The 17,330-nt window shown below is 38.9% G+C and overlaps 1 protein-coding gene across 7 annotated transcripts in view; it reads right to left on the reverse strand.

Annotated features, from left to right (window-relative positions):
- Positions 1-1,040: 1,040 nt before the first annotated feature.
- The window catches only part of LOC129747359 (monocarboxylate transporter 13-like), a 30,423-nt gene continuing 14,133 nt past the window's right edge, over positions 1,041-17,330 (reverse strand). For all 7 annotated transcript variants that reach the window (XM_055741523.1, XM_055741522.1, XM_055741521.1 and 4 more), the window contains exons 3-6: positions 3,074-3,344; positions 2,697-3,008; positions 2,433-2,633; positions 1,041-2,361 (exon numbers count right to left, since the gene is read on the reverse strand). In XM_055741523.1, the coding sequence (XP_055597498.1) occupies positions 1,112-2,361; positions 2,433-2,633; positions 2,697-3,008; positions 3,074-3,344 (2,034 nt within the window). In that variant the 3' untranslated portion in view covers positions 1,041-1,111. The remainder of the gene's footprint in view (positions 2,362-2,432; positions 2,634-2,696; positions 3,009-3,073; positions 3,345-17,330) is intronic.

The following is a 17,330-nucleotide window of genomic DNA, read 5'->3' on the forward strand; positions in this document are numbered from 1 at the left end:
CTCGGAGGTGTAAGTATTCTAGCTTGAAACGAATCCTGATTGCTTTTCTTGAGCGATTTTCCGACCGTTGATACTAGGTGATAGAATTTATTACGAAAATCCAAATAAAAGAGAAATCCAGAAATGGATAGAAGCGAAGTATGTTAAAAGAGTCTCACCAAATATTTTCTAAATATCTATTGGCAGTACCACGATGAATGCACACCGCAACCAACTGAAATTGGTGGAACAACAGCGATCAAAAGGAGCCACCATAAATGTACCAATCCAGACGAACAAGCGTAGGAGAAAAACATCATCTTCGGACGACGATAATCAGAGCCCGCACGATAACACGCTATCGGAGTCCGAGAGAATGCCCTCGTCGAAATTTAAGTGCATGGAAGTGTCACGAAGTCCTATCCAGACACGAAGTAGATCACGTTCGGAAAATGTGCAAAAGAATAATGAAAATTTTATTACTATGTGAATTAAGAAAAAGAATAATTTTGTGGATTTCATATGTAAGCCTAAACTTAATATTATGATTGTAAATTCAAGCTAAAGGAAGGAGAACTGTTGTGTATCGTATTTTCGAGCTTTGTGGCTTATACCAAAAACGATTAATTTGCCATAAAATACTCCGAAGGAGTTTTCGAGTTGGATATAAATACAAATAAAATCAGGAGCTACGCTCAGTTCTATTTTATACATCAAACTTTGAACGTGTCATTATTTTACTGAGGAAACTCATTTTAAAACCGTTCTGATAGAATGATCTACATTAAATATTCTATCTTTTATGTAAAATCATCAAGAGTAGCCAGAACTTTAGAGTCACCAGAGTGATTTTGCAAAGAGGGCCAATTGTAGCACAGGAACTAGAAACGTTTTTAGGGTGGAGTCCATCTCCAATTTTTAAAGGCCCATTTTTAAAATGATTGCATTTTTTTTTTAATTTTTAAGGTGGTATTGAATCATTGAACCTGAGCTGTAAGAAAGGAAACTTTCGGAACATGAATAGTCAAAAATGATTAGAATTGAAAAACTTTATTCCTAATCTCACTGGTAAAGTAGCCTCGAGAACACCGATCGCGGTGGATACTGCATTAAAGTGCCGCCTTAACCACCATCACAAATCCACGGCATCGTCCTTTTCCGATTCCTCTCGCTCTCTCCGCCGAATTTGCTGCCTCACATATACCATCTCGATGGCCCACATCAGCAGCGTCACTATAGTAAATGCATTGATAAAGATGATACTTTTCGAGTAAGTCCCGGACAGATCCCGCAGCAGACCGACCAGCGGCCCAATCGTCATCAGGATAATGCCATTGGTCATCATTTGGATACTGGAAGCTGCTGGCAATCGTTTCAGTGGGATGTAACTGGGAATCACCAGACTCATGTAGACGGTTCGAACACCCTTGGCCACTCCCAGGAAGAATGCCACTACCATCATTTCGGTATAGTTTTGTGCCAGTAGGATACTAAACCGGGTGACGATCAACATGGTCAGTGCGATCATGTACATGATGCGGGGGCTCAGTTTGAGGAAATCGCCCACAAAAGGCGATATGAACCGGAAAACGAGATCTGCCACGGCCAGGGTAGACATGATGGAAGCGATCTGTTTTGTTTCGTAACCCAGATCGTTCAGAATAAACGGAGTCAGCAGTGAGAAGTTAATTTCGGCGAAGACCGCGATCGACATTCCAAGCATCATGTTGACGTAGACCTTGTCCCTCAACAAGGTGAGATCAAAAATGGCTACAATTTTTGTAAGTATGGTTTCCTTCCTAGGGTATTCAGGTGGTGGCTCCAGAGACTTCACCGGGGCACCATTTTTCGATTTGCTAAAATCGAAGGTAGTCGTTTTGAGGGGTTGTTGTTTTGGTGAGGTAGGTCGTTCGATTTGGCGCATTATCGATGGAAGCCTGTTTTCATCGGTCAAGCCCTGATTTTCACTTAGAACCGCGAGCTTTGGTTGCGATAGGGCTGGCACCGGAAGTGAAATATCTCGACAGCTTGCATGGGAGTTTCGGCGCGTTCGGTCATCAAAAATCCGTAGCGAACTTCCCAGATGAATTGAATCCTCCGATTGCTCGAACCATCGTTTATGTGGTCTTGGTGAAGTTCTACCCAGAAAGGCACCCGAAAGTTTGCGCCTCTGCTGGCCGCAATCATCCAGGGAACCACGACGTCGATCCGGGTTGGAGGAGAAAAGTTTCATCGAGCTGCCCAGATGGACGCTTTCACTCGAACCGGCTTGAAACCAGCGCTTCGGTTTCGAATCCTTCGAATCTGGTTCGAAGTTTTGTGAGTACGTTTTGAAGACCAGCATCTCCGCAACTGAAGGTCGACTTCGAATGGGATTGATCACTAAAAAGAAAGAAAATTTGATAAAACTCAAAGAACTTTCAACCGAGTAGGTATCTTCTGAAAAATATTACCTTCACTTTTGGTTCTCGGCAGCAGGACTGCACCAATCATGAAATCCTGCTTCCTAAGCTGCGATGTTTGCTCAAATCCGTAGATACTTTGGGCATCGATTTCGTGATTGGCGATGTAGCTTTGCTTGTCCAAATACCCTTCCTCGTCATCGGACTCGATCTCCCATTTACTATCTGCTTGAGTGATTTGCTGATGGGATACTGTAATGTGTAGACATTGATTCTAAAACTTAATTTTATATTTTTAGTAATTTCGAAGCAAACCTTCGACAGCTGAGTACATAGCCTCAGATGCGTTCCCATTTGCGGTTTCTTTTGGAACCACTGGAACCATGTGACGTTTGACGGGCTGTAGAAGAAGAGCTGCAGCAATGATGTGCGTAGATAAGGCTCCAATAATGAGCAAACAGTTCCGGGGACCATAGAGTGATACCAAAAGTGACACTAGTTGAGGTAGCAAAATTGGCCCAAGTCCTGTGATGGTCATAGCCATACCGGCTGCTTTATTCCTTCGGGTCACAAAATATGTATTCAAGGCCAGCGAAAACGATGAATTGCAGAATCCCATTCCGAGTGCTGGAATTTAAAAATATTGAACGTTAATTTTCAATTTTAGAAATAAAGTGATAAACCAAACTTACAAGCAATAATACTGTAGGTAATGATGAAGTGGGCAAATCGTTCGGCACTGGATGTAGCCATAAGTCCGAGTGAGAACATTACTCCGCCAAGGGTGGCCACTTTGCGGAAGCCAAAACTTCGTAGCAGAGGTCCGTTGAACAGTCCGAAAGTCATGCCGACAGCCGATGCCAGATTGATGATGAGGGAAGCATCCGTTGCCGAGATCTGGAGCTCCCGGAAGGTATCCTTGAAGATGAGGCCGAAACTTTGCAGCACCGGCACGATCATGATCTGTAACGGAGCACGTACATATGTTCTCATTAGAAGTAAATTCATGTTTTACACAAGAAATTAAAGGTTGTTCCTCAAACAAAACTCATCTTGATAAGAATATCGAATTCTATAGTAAACTAGCCGAACCTTACAAGTAAGCTATCAAAATTCATGCTCTGAAAGGACACCCATTAGAGCTGGTGTCCCTCAGGGTAGTATACTTGGGCCAATTTTATACAATATTTTTACTTCTGATCTTCCTGAAGTACCAGAAGGAAAGGGTAGAAGATTGTTTGCTGATGATACTTTGCTTTCAGCCAAAGGTCGAAATTTACGGGCAGCGGGATTGCAACAAAATTTAAATTCTTTTTTGAATTACTTGAAAATGTGGAAAATTTCTCCTAACGCTTCCAAAACTCAACTTATTTTATTTCCCCATAAGCCAAGAGCAAATTTTTTAAAAGCTAATGAAAATCATTCCATAACTTTCAATGGGGTTTCTTTAGAATGGTCTGATCACGTGAAGTATTTGGGACTTACACATCACATTGAAGATATTCAATCTAAATGTAATAAATACACTAAATCTCTTTATTCTCTCATCAACAGGAAATCCAAGTTGTGTCTGCGAAATAAGATGCTTATTTATAAGCTAGTCTTCCGACCAGCGATAATGTATGCAGTTCCGATTTGGTCTAGCTGCTGCGCGACGAGGAAGAAAGCCGAGGATTCAGAACAAGGTTCTGAAAATGATTTTGCGGCTTCCACTTTGGCACAGCACCGAAGATCTTCATCGGATTGCAGGCATTGAATCGATCGAAGAGATGGCCAACAAAATCATCTCCAACTTCAGAGGCAAATCGATGCAGTCTTCCATCGCAGAGATTCGTTCTCTTTACAATTAAATTAGTTTTTAGGATATAGTTTAGGCTTAAGTTTATATATAAATATTTTTTTTCTATACAGGATATTCCCCCCCTCCCCGCGGTGCTGGCTGGGGTGCGAGTAACCTAAGCGGAGATCGGGTACCCAACCCCGGTGGATGCTTTGGTCGCATACAGACTGAGAAGGTGGCCGCACGCGTCTGTTCCCCAGGTCAGGGGCGGCGTGCAACAACAACCGAGCGTCTGTTCTCCAGGTCAGGGGCGGCTCAAACAGCGTCTGTCTTGCAGCAAGCGGCTGAATTTATGAAATGCGGCTCCCGCCAGCTAAGTCCAAGATGGCAGCCCCATCGCGGGATAGGGACTTTAGGCTAACAACCTACTGCTCCCGATTTGAAATTGTTACGGAATCCGAAAGAAATGACCGACCTGGAACTTTGGCGACGACTTTTAGCATGAAAACACGGACACGAATTGGAACTTGGAATGTTTTAACCCTTGCCCAACAAGGCAAACTGGAACAACTTGCTAGAGAGGCTAGCCGCCTCAAGCTTGAAATTCTGGGACTGAGCGAAGTCCGTTGGCCTAATACTGGAGAACACAAGACACAATCCGGGCAAGTCCTGCTTTACTCTGGCATACGAGGAGAACATGCTACTCGGGAACGAGGAGTTGGTTTCCTGTTAAGCCCGCAGGCCTACGCGGCCCTCATTAGATGGGAACCGATAAACGAAAGAATAATCGTAGCCAGATTCAGAACACGGGTTAGAAACCTTACAATGGTCCAGTGTTATGCGCCAACTGACGTTGCCGACTTGCAGGAGAAAGAGCAGTTTTACAGTCAACTGAACAGCGTGGTTGAGAGAATTCCGAAGGGTGACATTCAAATCCATTTGGGCGACTTCAACGCAAAGATTGGCTCCGACAATCAGGACCTTGAGCGCATCATGGGGCGCCATGGCCTAGGACAGATGAGCGAAAACGGAGAGCTATTTGTAGAATTTTGTGGCAACAACAACATGGTGATCGGTGGATCGCTCTTCCCCCATCGACCAGCACATAAGGTCACTTGGGTATCCCGAGATGGCCGAACAGAAAATCAAATTGACCACATCTGCATCAGCCGAAAATGGAGAAGGAGCCTTCTTGATGTCCGCAACAAGCGAAGCGCAGACATTGCATCTGACCATCACCTCGTCCTTGGCGAGATACGACTGAGAGTTGCACGTGTCCAACGGCGCGAGGAGAAAGTCGGGTGTAGATACGACGTCCGCCGGTTGGAGAATCCAGAGGTGAAAAGGGCATACGTTGAACAGCTAGAATCCCGAGCCTCGGAGCTGCCGACAGACGGAACAGTCGAAGAACAGTGGTGTGGAATCAAGAATGCCTTTATCACGACGAGCCATGGTACTCTCGGTAAAGTTTGTGGAAGAAGGAGTGAATGGATGTCGGATGAAACTTGGAGGATGGTCGACGATCGGAGAAAGGCGAAAGTCGGAATTGAGCAGGCATGTACCGGGTCAGCCAAAGCAGCCGCCCGCTTACGATATGCGGAGCTGGAAAAGGCAGTTAAACGAGCTTGTAGACGAGACAAGAGAGCCTGGACAAACTCCCTAGCCGAAGAGGGAGAAAGAGCCGCCGCCAATGGAGATATCCGATTACTTTATGACATTTCTCGCCGCCTCAGTGGTGCAAGGACTAATGCAAGAATGCCGCTAAAAGACCGAGCAGGTCAGTTATTGACCGATCGAACAGATCAGCTCAAACGATGGACTGAGCACTTCGAACAACTCTTCCGAGTCACGAATAGCGATGGCCAACAGAATCTGCAGCTCGAAGCGCCAACAGTAAGTCGCATAAATGGCGTCAACTCGGAAGCGCCTTCGCTGGCTGAAATAGAAGCGGCAATCAAAAACATGAAATCCAACAAAGCACCTGGGATCGATTGCATCCCTGCTGAAATGCTGAAAGCCGACCCTGCCCTATCAGCACAAATGTTGCACCGTCTTTTCGCTGACATCTGGGATACTGCAACATTCCCGGCCGACTGGATGCAGGGTATCCGCGTAAAGGTCCCGAAGAAAGGAGACCTGACAGAGTGTGGTAACTGGCGAGGCATAACGTTGATCTGTACAACCCTCAAAGTACTCTGCAAAGTGATTCTGAACAGGATCCAGGAGAAAATAGACGCTACACTCCGACGGCAACAAGCTGGATTCCGATCTCGACGATCATGTGTGGACCACATCACAACGCTACGAATCATACTGGAACAAACCAACGAATTCCAGGACTCTCTTCTGCTGGTGTTCGTTGATTTCGAAAAAGCATTCGACCGACTTAACCATGAAAACATCTGGGCGGCTCTAAGGCGACGAGGGGTCCCAGAGAAACTAGTCCATCTCATCGAAGCACAGTATGAGGCATTTTCGTGCAAGGTCTTGCACGACGGTGTCTTGTCCGAACCAATCCCGGTAACTGCTGGAGTGAGACAAGGATGTTTTCTATCACCGCTACTTTTTCTAATCGTAATGGATGAGATTCTGATTGGATCGATTGACTGTGCACCGAACCGAGGATTGCCGTGGAATCCTTCAACAATGGAGCAACTGAACGACCTTGACCTGGCTGACGATATTGTTTTGCTCGCCCAAACACAACCAGATATGCAGAGCAAACTCGACGAGCTCACCGAAAGTTCCAAGGCAGCAGGTCTCAAAGTCAATGTCGGAAAGACCAAGTCGATGGAGATCAACACAGGAAATCCCTCCAGTTTCATGGTAGCTGGGCAACAAGTTGAGAAAGTGGAGTGCTTCCAGTATCTTGGTAGCCAGATTACGCCTGATGGTGGTACCAGAAAAGACATCGAAACACGGATCAGAAAGGCCCGATTTGCGTTTGCGAGTCTCCGAAACATCTGGCGGTCACGCCAGATCTCTCTACGAACAAAAATCCGAATCTTCAACTCAAACGTCAAATCCGTATTGCTGTACGGGTGCGAAACTTGGTGCACATATGCGGTGACGACGCGAAAACTGCAAGTATTTGTAAACCGCTGCCTGCGGAATATCATCCGCGCTTGGTGGCCTGGCAACTGGATCTCGAATGAGGAACTACATCGCCGGTGTCATCAAAAGGCGCTAGAAATCGAGATTCGGGAACGTAAGTGGAGATGGATTGGGCACACGCTGCGAAGAGATGAAAACGAGATTTGCAGAGAGGCTCTAGATTGGAATCCAGAAGGTCATCGAAGAAGAGGCAGACCCAGAAATTCGTGGCGGCGAAGCCTAGCCGCTGAAATCCGAACTGTCGACGAGAATCTTGACTGGGACCAGGTGAAGACGCTGGCTCCGGATCGTCAACAGTGGAGGTCTTTTACCACGGCCCTATGCACCGGAGTATCGGCGCGGGATCATTAAGTAAGTAAGTAAGTAAGTAAGTATATTCTCCCATAAATCAAATAATTTATTGCTCTAGCAAATGTAAATCAAATAAACAATGTTTAATATCTACTTAATTAAAGAGTTGAACTGATCATAATTGATCTGAACACTTAATATACTGTAATAATATAACTTGAATGTAATGATTAAAAGGCTAATAAAGACTTATTTAAAAAAAAAAATAAACATGTAAATAAGCAGAAAATATGTTAATAATTATTTACGCTCATGAAACTGGATTGTTACATACCTTCAAACGGAGTGAATCGACACAATTTTTTGACTATTTTCGTAATACTTCTGTGCCTACCTCCAGGGGCAAAAATTTTCGAAGAAGATTGACTTCCAAGTTGGAAGTTCCAACAAAACTGGAAAGCGAATATCTTCTGGGATAAAGTTAAAAATCTTTTTTCTTCCGTTTTATTTTTTTTTTTTCATTTACAGAGGATCCTTGACACCGATATGTTCAATTTCTATTAACCCCAAGATAAGTGGGGATTTTTTTTTATTATCTGACAATTTGCGCCGGGGGTCTTCAGATTTTCCCCAAAATTGAAAATTTGGTTCATTTTTGCGACTCAAAAACACATGTATTTTTTCAGATTTCTAACATTTTTATTTTTTGAGTTAGCTTCGGTTAGATTTTTTTGTAAATAAAAAATAACCATTTTTCAAAGCTACATAACTCTGTTGTTTCTCAACGGAAATTATAAAATAGCACATCAAAATGCATTGAAATTTCATCAGCTTTCCAAATAGAATAGTTGAAAAAAATTAAATAATGACCTTCAACATGAAAAGTTGTAAATAAACTTTAAATGGCGTCTAAAAGTACCGTCTGCACCACCGAATATTTTGCAAAAAATACCATTGTATAGCTCAATTCATGATGCAACTTTCATCTGAAGACACCAAAGTGGGCCATTAACACCTTGAAGAGTTATGAAAGAAATAATGACAATAAATCTCTTTTTTAGCATCGAAAACAAACAATGGTCGAACAATTGCACTCACATATGGAGATATCAAGCACTTCTAACAACATGGAAACAAAAGAACTTACCAAAGCAGGTAAAAAACACTTCTTTTTCGTGCTTTGTAGAGTGTTTGCAGCAAAACTGACTTAAAATTTTAACCAAAATTCTGAGTATCGTATTGTTTATGTGATATAACTAATAATGGGAATGATGCTTTTACAACCTGGTCATATACTATATAACTTATTAATTTTTCGATTAAAGATCATTGTGAAGCATAATCAATGCCAATAGTAGAAGGTTCAGTTCCTATGTTTGGGATCACAAAAATGTGATTAAAAAAATGGAATATAGACGTGCTTTACGTATTTTTTATATCGGGAGCTAAGCACTGGACACCAAAATCCTTTCCCATTGATCAAAAAAGTATGAGAAAGTGGCACAAATGTTGTAGAAATAATCAAAGAGCTCAGTATGACCAGCCCAGGCTGTAAAATGATGAAAATATGATACTTTACCGTATTCGTTTTCTACATTCGCCCAGTTTTGAGGTTGACCATACTAGAACGAACATAATTCGTCGTCAGTGTTTTGCTGCCTCGATCGCTCACACACGAATCTTCAGTGTTCCACCGTCCATTTTAAATCAAATCTGGGGAATTACGGATGCAAAACTTAGCGCATAAACTTCTAAAAATGGCAGTAAAATGTGCATAACTTGTTGTGACCTGGTGCAAAACTGGGTATAAACGAATACGTTATTAGATTTTTGGATATAACATGAAGTCAGTTAAGATGCAACAATCTACCGCCCCTTCTTTCATAACAGTCCCATATACAAAAATAAGCAAGCGAGACAATCAGCTTTTTCTGTTTTGGAATATATTTTTAAATTGTGACCACCACTTTCAGCATAGACGAAAATCGTTTCTAGGTTGTCATAATAAATCGTTAGGCCTGAAATTTTCGAAATTGGGTTATTGGTAAGGTCGAGAGCACCATTTTTATTCATTATGAGACTGTTAATCGACCATATTTGAAACCTTTTTCGAATCTACTAGCATAACAGTCCCATACAAAATATATTTTTCTCACAAAGCTACTTTCTAAGACTTAAATTTGATCATTTTTGAACTTCTAAATGCAATTGTCAGAAAAAGAAACATACTTTTGCAAAAAAATATCATGAATTCCACATTGTAAGTTGAATCTTTCTACGATTTTTGATTGCATCCGATAGTTTTTCGCTCAGGAAGTCATTCCTAAGAAAGTCAGACCTGCCTTCGAAAACTAGTGTGCATCATTCGACATCAAGTGAGTTAAAAAAATGTTTAAACGATTCAAAGCAATAAACCAAAGACTATTTCGCCGAAAGGTATATTTCATATAGGACAGCCACGAATTAATATTTTTTTCGAAATTTCTAGAACAAAACCTCTTTTTTTAGTCTTTTATGTTAAAGCCTTATGTTGACCTAAACTGACGAAAATTCATATGGGACTGTTATGCGAGTAGGGGTAGTCTGAAAAGGACGAAAAAATAGTGTTTTTTACCTGCTTTGATAAGTTCTTTTGTTTCCATGTTGTAAGAAGTGCTTGCTATCTCCATATGTGAGTGCAGTTGTTCGACCATTGTTTGTTTTCGATGTTAAAAAAGAGATTTATTGTCATTGTTTCTTTCATAACTTTTCAAGGTGTTAATGGCCCACTTTGGTGTCTTCAGATGAAAGTTGCATCATGAATCGAGCTATACAATGGTATTTTTTGCAAAATATTCGGTGGTGCAGACGGTACTTTTAGACGCCATTTAAAGTTTATTTACAACTTTTCATGTTGAAGGTCATTATTTAATTTTTTTCAACTATTCTATTTGGAAAGCTGATAAAATTTCAATGCATTTTGATGTGCTATTTTATAATTTCCGTTGAGAAACAACAGAGTTATGTAGCTTTGAAAAATGGTTATTTTTTATTTACAAAAAAATCTAACCGAAGCTAACTCAAAAAATAAAAATGTTAGAAATCTGAAAAAATACATGTGTTTTTAAGTCGCAAAAATGAACCAAATTTTCAATTTTGGGGAAAATCTGAAGACCCCCGGCGCAAACCCGTCAGATAATAAAAAAAAATCCCCAAGTGCCAAAAAGTGTTTTGTTGAAATGTGTCGTCATTTTAAGCAGTTTTGATCAATTGCCTTTCCTTTTTCGCCAAAACCATGTTTTAAATTTTCTTTATCGTATAGGTAACAAATTTGTAGAAATGGCCAACACTTTTCATGGTATGAAATTTCGCGATTTTTTTATATGCTGCAAATATATAAATATCAACAAATTTCCATATACCATTCTGTTTTTCGTTATCTATCATGCATTTGATATGTTCTCTGTATAAGATAATCTCCTCTTAATTTTTTAAAATCATCTTTTTCATATCGACTTTAACTTTATCATATTTATCGAGAAATGGATGCTTAAGCACTGAACAAAGAAAATTAGAACATTCAATATATGTGTATGTACATGGAATTTTTATTCATAGCAATTTGAAATCAAACGGTTATGAAATCTTTTTTTACTTTGAGATCTTGATTCAAAATCAGAAATGAAATTCAAAAAAGTCTTTGCAAATCTAATTCAGTTTTCATTATCTCTGTTTCGGATCTTGAATCATATTTTCGTCGAGACTTAATTTTTTATTTTCCAAGCTTCTTGTATTTGAAGATGTTATTGAACCAATTATCTGTTCCTGATTTCTGATACTGAGTGTTGGATCAAATTATGAACTTTATTTTTACAAAGTCATCCCTATTTATATCCTTAATTTTGTTCAGTTTTTTAGCACCTTAGTATGAAAGGAAGAAGTGGATTGTATCTAACATTTCCTTGGTTTTCTGATGAAATCCACATAGAATTACAAAGTTAATATCATTATATTCTAGAACTCATTACATTCTTGACGTTTACAAAAACCAAGTAAATCAATTTATGGTCGTCTTATTCTAATAATTAAAAATAAGACGTTCTCTTGGTGTTATACCTTAAATATTTCATTGTTGTCTGTTCAGTTGTTTTGGATATGTTAAAACTTCCACAGTCATACGTTGAATATTATTTTTCTTAAATAATATGACAGTTTTTCATTAACCCGAAAATAAACAAAACAAAATAACGGAGTAAATAAAAGAGATCAGAATTTTTCCCGAGTGTATCCTGGTCAGGCAAATTAATTTGATCTAAAAACCTAACAATATCTGGACATTTGATTTCAAAATTGTCAATCCAAAATTCGGGCAATACCAAGCAAATTTGGGCTAAATTCAGAAACTACTCAAAAAAAAATTAAAACGAAAAGCACTTCAATAATATTTTTTCTTCGAAACACATCAGAAATTTTGAATCGTATTTTAAACATCCAGAAACATGATTATTATGTTAAAAGTTGCTCAAAAAAATCCGTTTTAGTACGCAAAATTTTTAAGAATAATAACTTAATAATATATTTTTTTTTATTTGGCAAATGAAATGACTAAATCCGGAAAATTCGGGTTTTTTATCAAAATCCGGACAGCCGGGCTGGACGACTTAACCGGGCCCTTTAAATTTTGTTTTATCAATTACCCGGTCAAGTCCGGGTAAAACCGGGCAATCCAGCTAGCTTTGGATAAATCAGCTTTAAAAATGTTAAAGTTGCCTTGATGCTGAAGCAAAAATGACAATTTTCGAAAATAGATATACTCCATGCCGGCTTATTGCCTTCTTTTTTTTTCACTCCATACGGAAGGTGAACAATTACATCCAAGTATCCATTTTACTGGTGCCACGTGAAAAGTACACTTGCAACGAAAATGGGCGCCAAAACTGCCTATAGAGAGATGGATGAACATCAGTAAGCCTTGATTGCTTTTGGCGCCTTCCTACTCTGGGTGATTCTAATGAAAAAAATGGAAATTGGGTGCCATGACTTTTATTTGATACGAATAAAAACTAAAAATTAATTTTCAAATTCCACAAAAACATTTTCGAAATTATCTCTCCGTTGTGTTATTCTTCGCGTAAAGACGAACACATCAAAAAAAATCTCATGCAAATCGGATGATCCAGTGAAGAGTTTTGCGTGTTCGTACATTTCTGTATGGGCTGTCTCTCTCCCTGTTTTATATATTACAGATATGATTTAAAAACATAAATACGTTAGTCGAAGACTTCGTCTCGGCTCACTGGTGACTTCAAACGATGAGACCAGCCTATAGTTGTCCAAAATTGAAATTTTGCAAAAAAAAAACAATTATTTGCGTCTTCCTTTTAAGTTTGATACATTTCATGTCTTAGACAAACTTTTACAACAACTTGAGGTGCTCATTTTGAATGAAACAGTTTTAGAGTGGTTCATAAAGTTTCAGGGATATGAAAGATATTTGCTAACTGTGATTAGTTAGAGGCCTGTAAAAATGAGGAAGGGAGGTACTTCATTCTATTTTTTTTTAATAACTTAAAAAATATATTGATTACTGGCAAGTGCAATAAACTCACGTTTTTTAAAGCTGTATTTGTTTGTTAGTGCTGTGAGATGCACTCCCTCTCCCCAATTCTACGGTGGGAGCATTACATAAAGAGCATTTTCTGTGTGTTTGTTTGTTTGTCCTCTATAGGCTAGGCCATCTTAAGACCTCGAGAGCTGAAATTTTGCACGGATGCTCATTAGGACTAGGAATGATGAAAAATGTTTTCAGATTTCCGAAAGACCTCTTTTGAAGGGGGTCGTCCATACAAGCCAAATATTGTTTCATTAAATTTTTGATCAAGGGTCGGCAAAAGGGGCCGTCCATATTGACTGTTCATTGTTTTTGCGATATTTACGTTATTATACATCGGATTGAGATGAAAGTTTGCACACGGGAGTTCTCAGGGATGGGCAATCGATTCCAGGTATTAAATTGTGTGTAAGGCGCCGGCAAAAGGGGTCGTTCATATTAAGTGTTCACTGATTTTTGCGACCTTGAAGCTAATATACAATGGATTAGGAAGAAAATTCGCGTAAAGGACATACAATTGATTTAGGGAGTCATATTTTGGGCCAGGGGTCGGCATAAGGGGTCGCCAGATTATTTATTCAATCCAAACATGGCAGTTTTACAGGAAAAGACATAAGGGAATGATACCGAGCGTACAGAGCAAATGAGTAAACCATAGTGAGCGTGCAGGGTCGGAGCGAAACGTCATAATCGTTTCCGGTGCGCGTGGTGAGACGTCGGCACGCGAAAAATCATCGCGAGATAAAAGTTGTGCTGCCCGGGGGAAAAGTCGCGAAAAGAGACTCGAAAGCGTGCCAAAAAGTTCGGGAAAATAAAGCTAAAACTTGACAAACCGCACCCCGTGCATCTTTGCACCGGACCATCGGACAGCAAATTCGGCTCTGAGTCTGCAAATTCGGCCTGGAAATTCGGCTTGAGAAGGGTCGAGGCGAGGAAAAAGATTCAAGAAAAGGAGGCTAAGGCGGCCGTTTTTCTTTTATTTCAACACCATTATCTCGATGGTTTCGTCGGAGACTTTCCCCAGGGTTGGCAAACAACAATTCGGCTCAACCAATCGGTCCCAGGCTGCTTTCGATCGCCGCACCAGTTGTGAAAAATATCCGGTGGTACAGCCGCAGAATCGGACCGAATTCCATCGCCGCATTTGTGGTGAACATCCGGTGGAACCGCCACCGAATCGTAGGGCGTCAAATCGCCGCACCGTGGCGAAATATTCGGTGAAATCCGATCGCCGCACCAGTGGCGAATATCCACGAGGGACCGCCGCCGAATCCGAGGCTTCCGTTCGCCGAACTAGGGGCAAAAATCCCGGCGAACCGGTGCCGAACTTGACTGCATACTATTGCCGCACCAGTGGCCAAAAATTCCGGTGGTCTGCAGTCATCATCCGCACTTGCCAGGCTTCCAGGAGCAATGCCGATCTTGGGAAAAGATGTTGCCCAATACACACAAAATTCATTGTAAATAGATTTTTTTATTTGTGGCACCGACCATCATTCGCCCCCATAATAATTTCTTGAAATATAAAAAAAAATGGAGGCTTTTCAAAATCGATTGATTTTAATCAAGAAATAGTATTCATCCGAGAATAAGATGTAATGGCGTAACTGACTTATTCGCTTCTCATTTGAGTCAATAACCATTTAAATTAAGGTCGCCAAATTGCCCGGTTTTATCCGGGCAGTCCGGCCCGGCCCGGTGGCCTGGATTTTATGAAAAAATGCCCGGATGATGCCCGGATTCATGGCCGTAGGAACGGGGGGGGTTTTGGGGGTTAAACCCCCCCCATGAGGGTCCAAAAATGCCAAGCAAAATGTTCTTCTATATACTCAAAATTACGAATTCCCAATAAAATTTTGATGATCGACTAAAATTATACAAGAGTAGCAATAGCTTTTCAGGAATAAAAACAAAACCTAAAAATCTAATCCCAGGTCAATCATTCTACTTCAGTTTAAAAAAAAAATTTAACTTGTTGATAGAAATTTGATCCCGAATATCCTTTTTAAATGGGATGAGACTCAACTTGCCAAATCATTCAGATTTTGCAGAATTTTTACACTTGATTTACATAATAAAACAAAAATTTAAATTGAGTTACGAAAATGAGGTATTTTGCGTCTTATGTTTTTGAGTAAATTTCAACAAAACTATATGAACGTTTTTTGAAAGCTCAATATGTGATTTGAAATTGACTTATGTATTTCGAAATTTTCGATAAACAAAAGTTAAATGTTCTGTTAAGGATTCTGCATCCGGTTTATTGTTACTGAACTTCAGTTTGGATCATCATTGCGCAAACATTCTAATTCGAATCTTGATTTTGGATTTCATACTTCTATATTCGAAACTCATGATTTCGGAATATTGAGTGAAAGTATTTAAAATTACAAACCATTTTTGAGATTTGAAATTTTTACTTTATTTCTTATGCAGAATTGGAACTAAAGAAAGTTTCATAATGTTGATCCAGAATTGAAAAATCTTAAACAGTTTCATCATTCTCAATTTTCATCCAGCTTCAATTTCGAATCAATAACTGAAGAAAGAATTCACATTTAAAGTCAAACATTCAGATTTCAAAGAAGAGATTTCTGGTTGAAAATTTTGATCAAAATATCGCTTTTTGGCTCATAGTTATTGAGAATTATTATCTAGAGCTTAAATTCCAAAAATCGTTTTCAAATTCGGAATCTAGATTTCGAACTCATGTTTAAAAGGCAGTACTCAGATTCGGAATCAAAATCAAAAACTCAGATTCAACTCGAAGTTAAGTTTTAAAATCAAAATTCAAATATTAATATGAGCATTTTATTAAGAGTTCAAATTACAGGCGATCGCAATTTCAAAATTTTGATTCTGGATTTAAATTAAATTTTTTTTATTAAATCAGAGTCCAATTTGAAACACAAACAAGAAAAAATTACAAATTTAAAATAAAATTTTAGATTTTTTTTTTTATTTCACAGGATTATAATCATGAAATAAATTATCAATGGTAATTTTATGAGGCCAAAGAACTTGTATTTTATTTTCAAGTTTAAATTCAATTGAAAACTTATTTTAAAGGTTTTTTGTTTAACATTATTTATATTGCAGATTCTTCTTAAAAAAGGTTCAAACTAAAATCTTTAATTTTAATATAGAAGAAAATAAATCTGATTTGAACCGCAAACTTAATCTCTTACTTTTATTTCAAATATTTAATAATATTTTACCAATGCCTCAAATGGTCATGCTTAAAAAGAATTAGCTGATTACTTTCTAATGTAAGTAAATATAAAAAGTTTTTTTAAATGAATGTTCAAATCCCTATTTTTTTAAACTTCTTGACAAATCGGCAACTTTTAAAACCTTTTTTCGAAAATTAGAATAAATTCCTCACTTCGAATGTAAAAAAACTCAAACCTAAATAATTATCTAAAATTTTAGTTTTTTTTACTTTTCCTTATTTATGCATTATATGCAAGCAAAAATATTATAGGAAAAATTTTGTCACCAAAACCCCCCCCATGAGCCGGTTCTTCCTACGGCCCTGCCCGGATTTATTTACTTTATTTGGCAAATTGAACCAAAAAAACAACAAATACCTTCAAAACTAAATAATTCGAGCAAGTTTTATAAAAATAATCATGAAAGGTTTTTTGGAAGCCTAAAATGCGATTCAAAATCTATCGATGTGTCTGACAAAAAAAAAATCATTTTTTTTTCTTGATTTTTGTTGAGGAACTTCTGAGTTATAAGCAAATTTGCCCAGATATTGCCCGGGTTTTTGGTCGTCAATTTGAAATCAAATGCTTGGATTTTGCCAGGTTTTTATATAAAAATTGTCCGGTTTGTCCGGCCCGGATGCGTGCTGAAAAAATTCTGGCAACCTTAATTTAAATTATTAGCCTTTAAGAAACTAACATGAAAAAGGAGAATTGAAGTCCATATCTGATACCACTCAGACGGATGGCGAAGCCTTTGATAAACAGCGCAAACCAAACTGATAAGTGATAGCAATCTTCCGGCTGTAGATCCATACAATTTTGCAAAAACAAACTGGAGACAACTTTATGTTTCCCAGGAACCTCGATAGAAACAGGCAGATAACGGAAGCTCATTGATCCCGGTTGAGCTACTAAGGTCTCGTGAGCAATTTTTATGTTGACGTAGTCTCAAGAAAAAAGCC

The sequence above is a fragment of the Uranotaenia lowii genome, chromosome 2 (assembly GCF_029784155.1).
Source record: "Uranotaenia lowii strain MFRU-FL chromosome 2, ASM2978415v1, whole genome shotgun sequence".
Taxonomy (NCBI): domain Eukaryota; kingdom Metazoa; phylum Arthropoda; class Insecta; order Diptera; family Culicidae; genus Uranotaenia; species Uranotaenia lowii.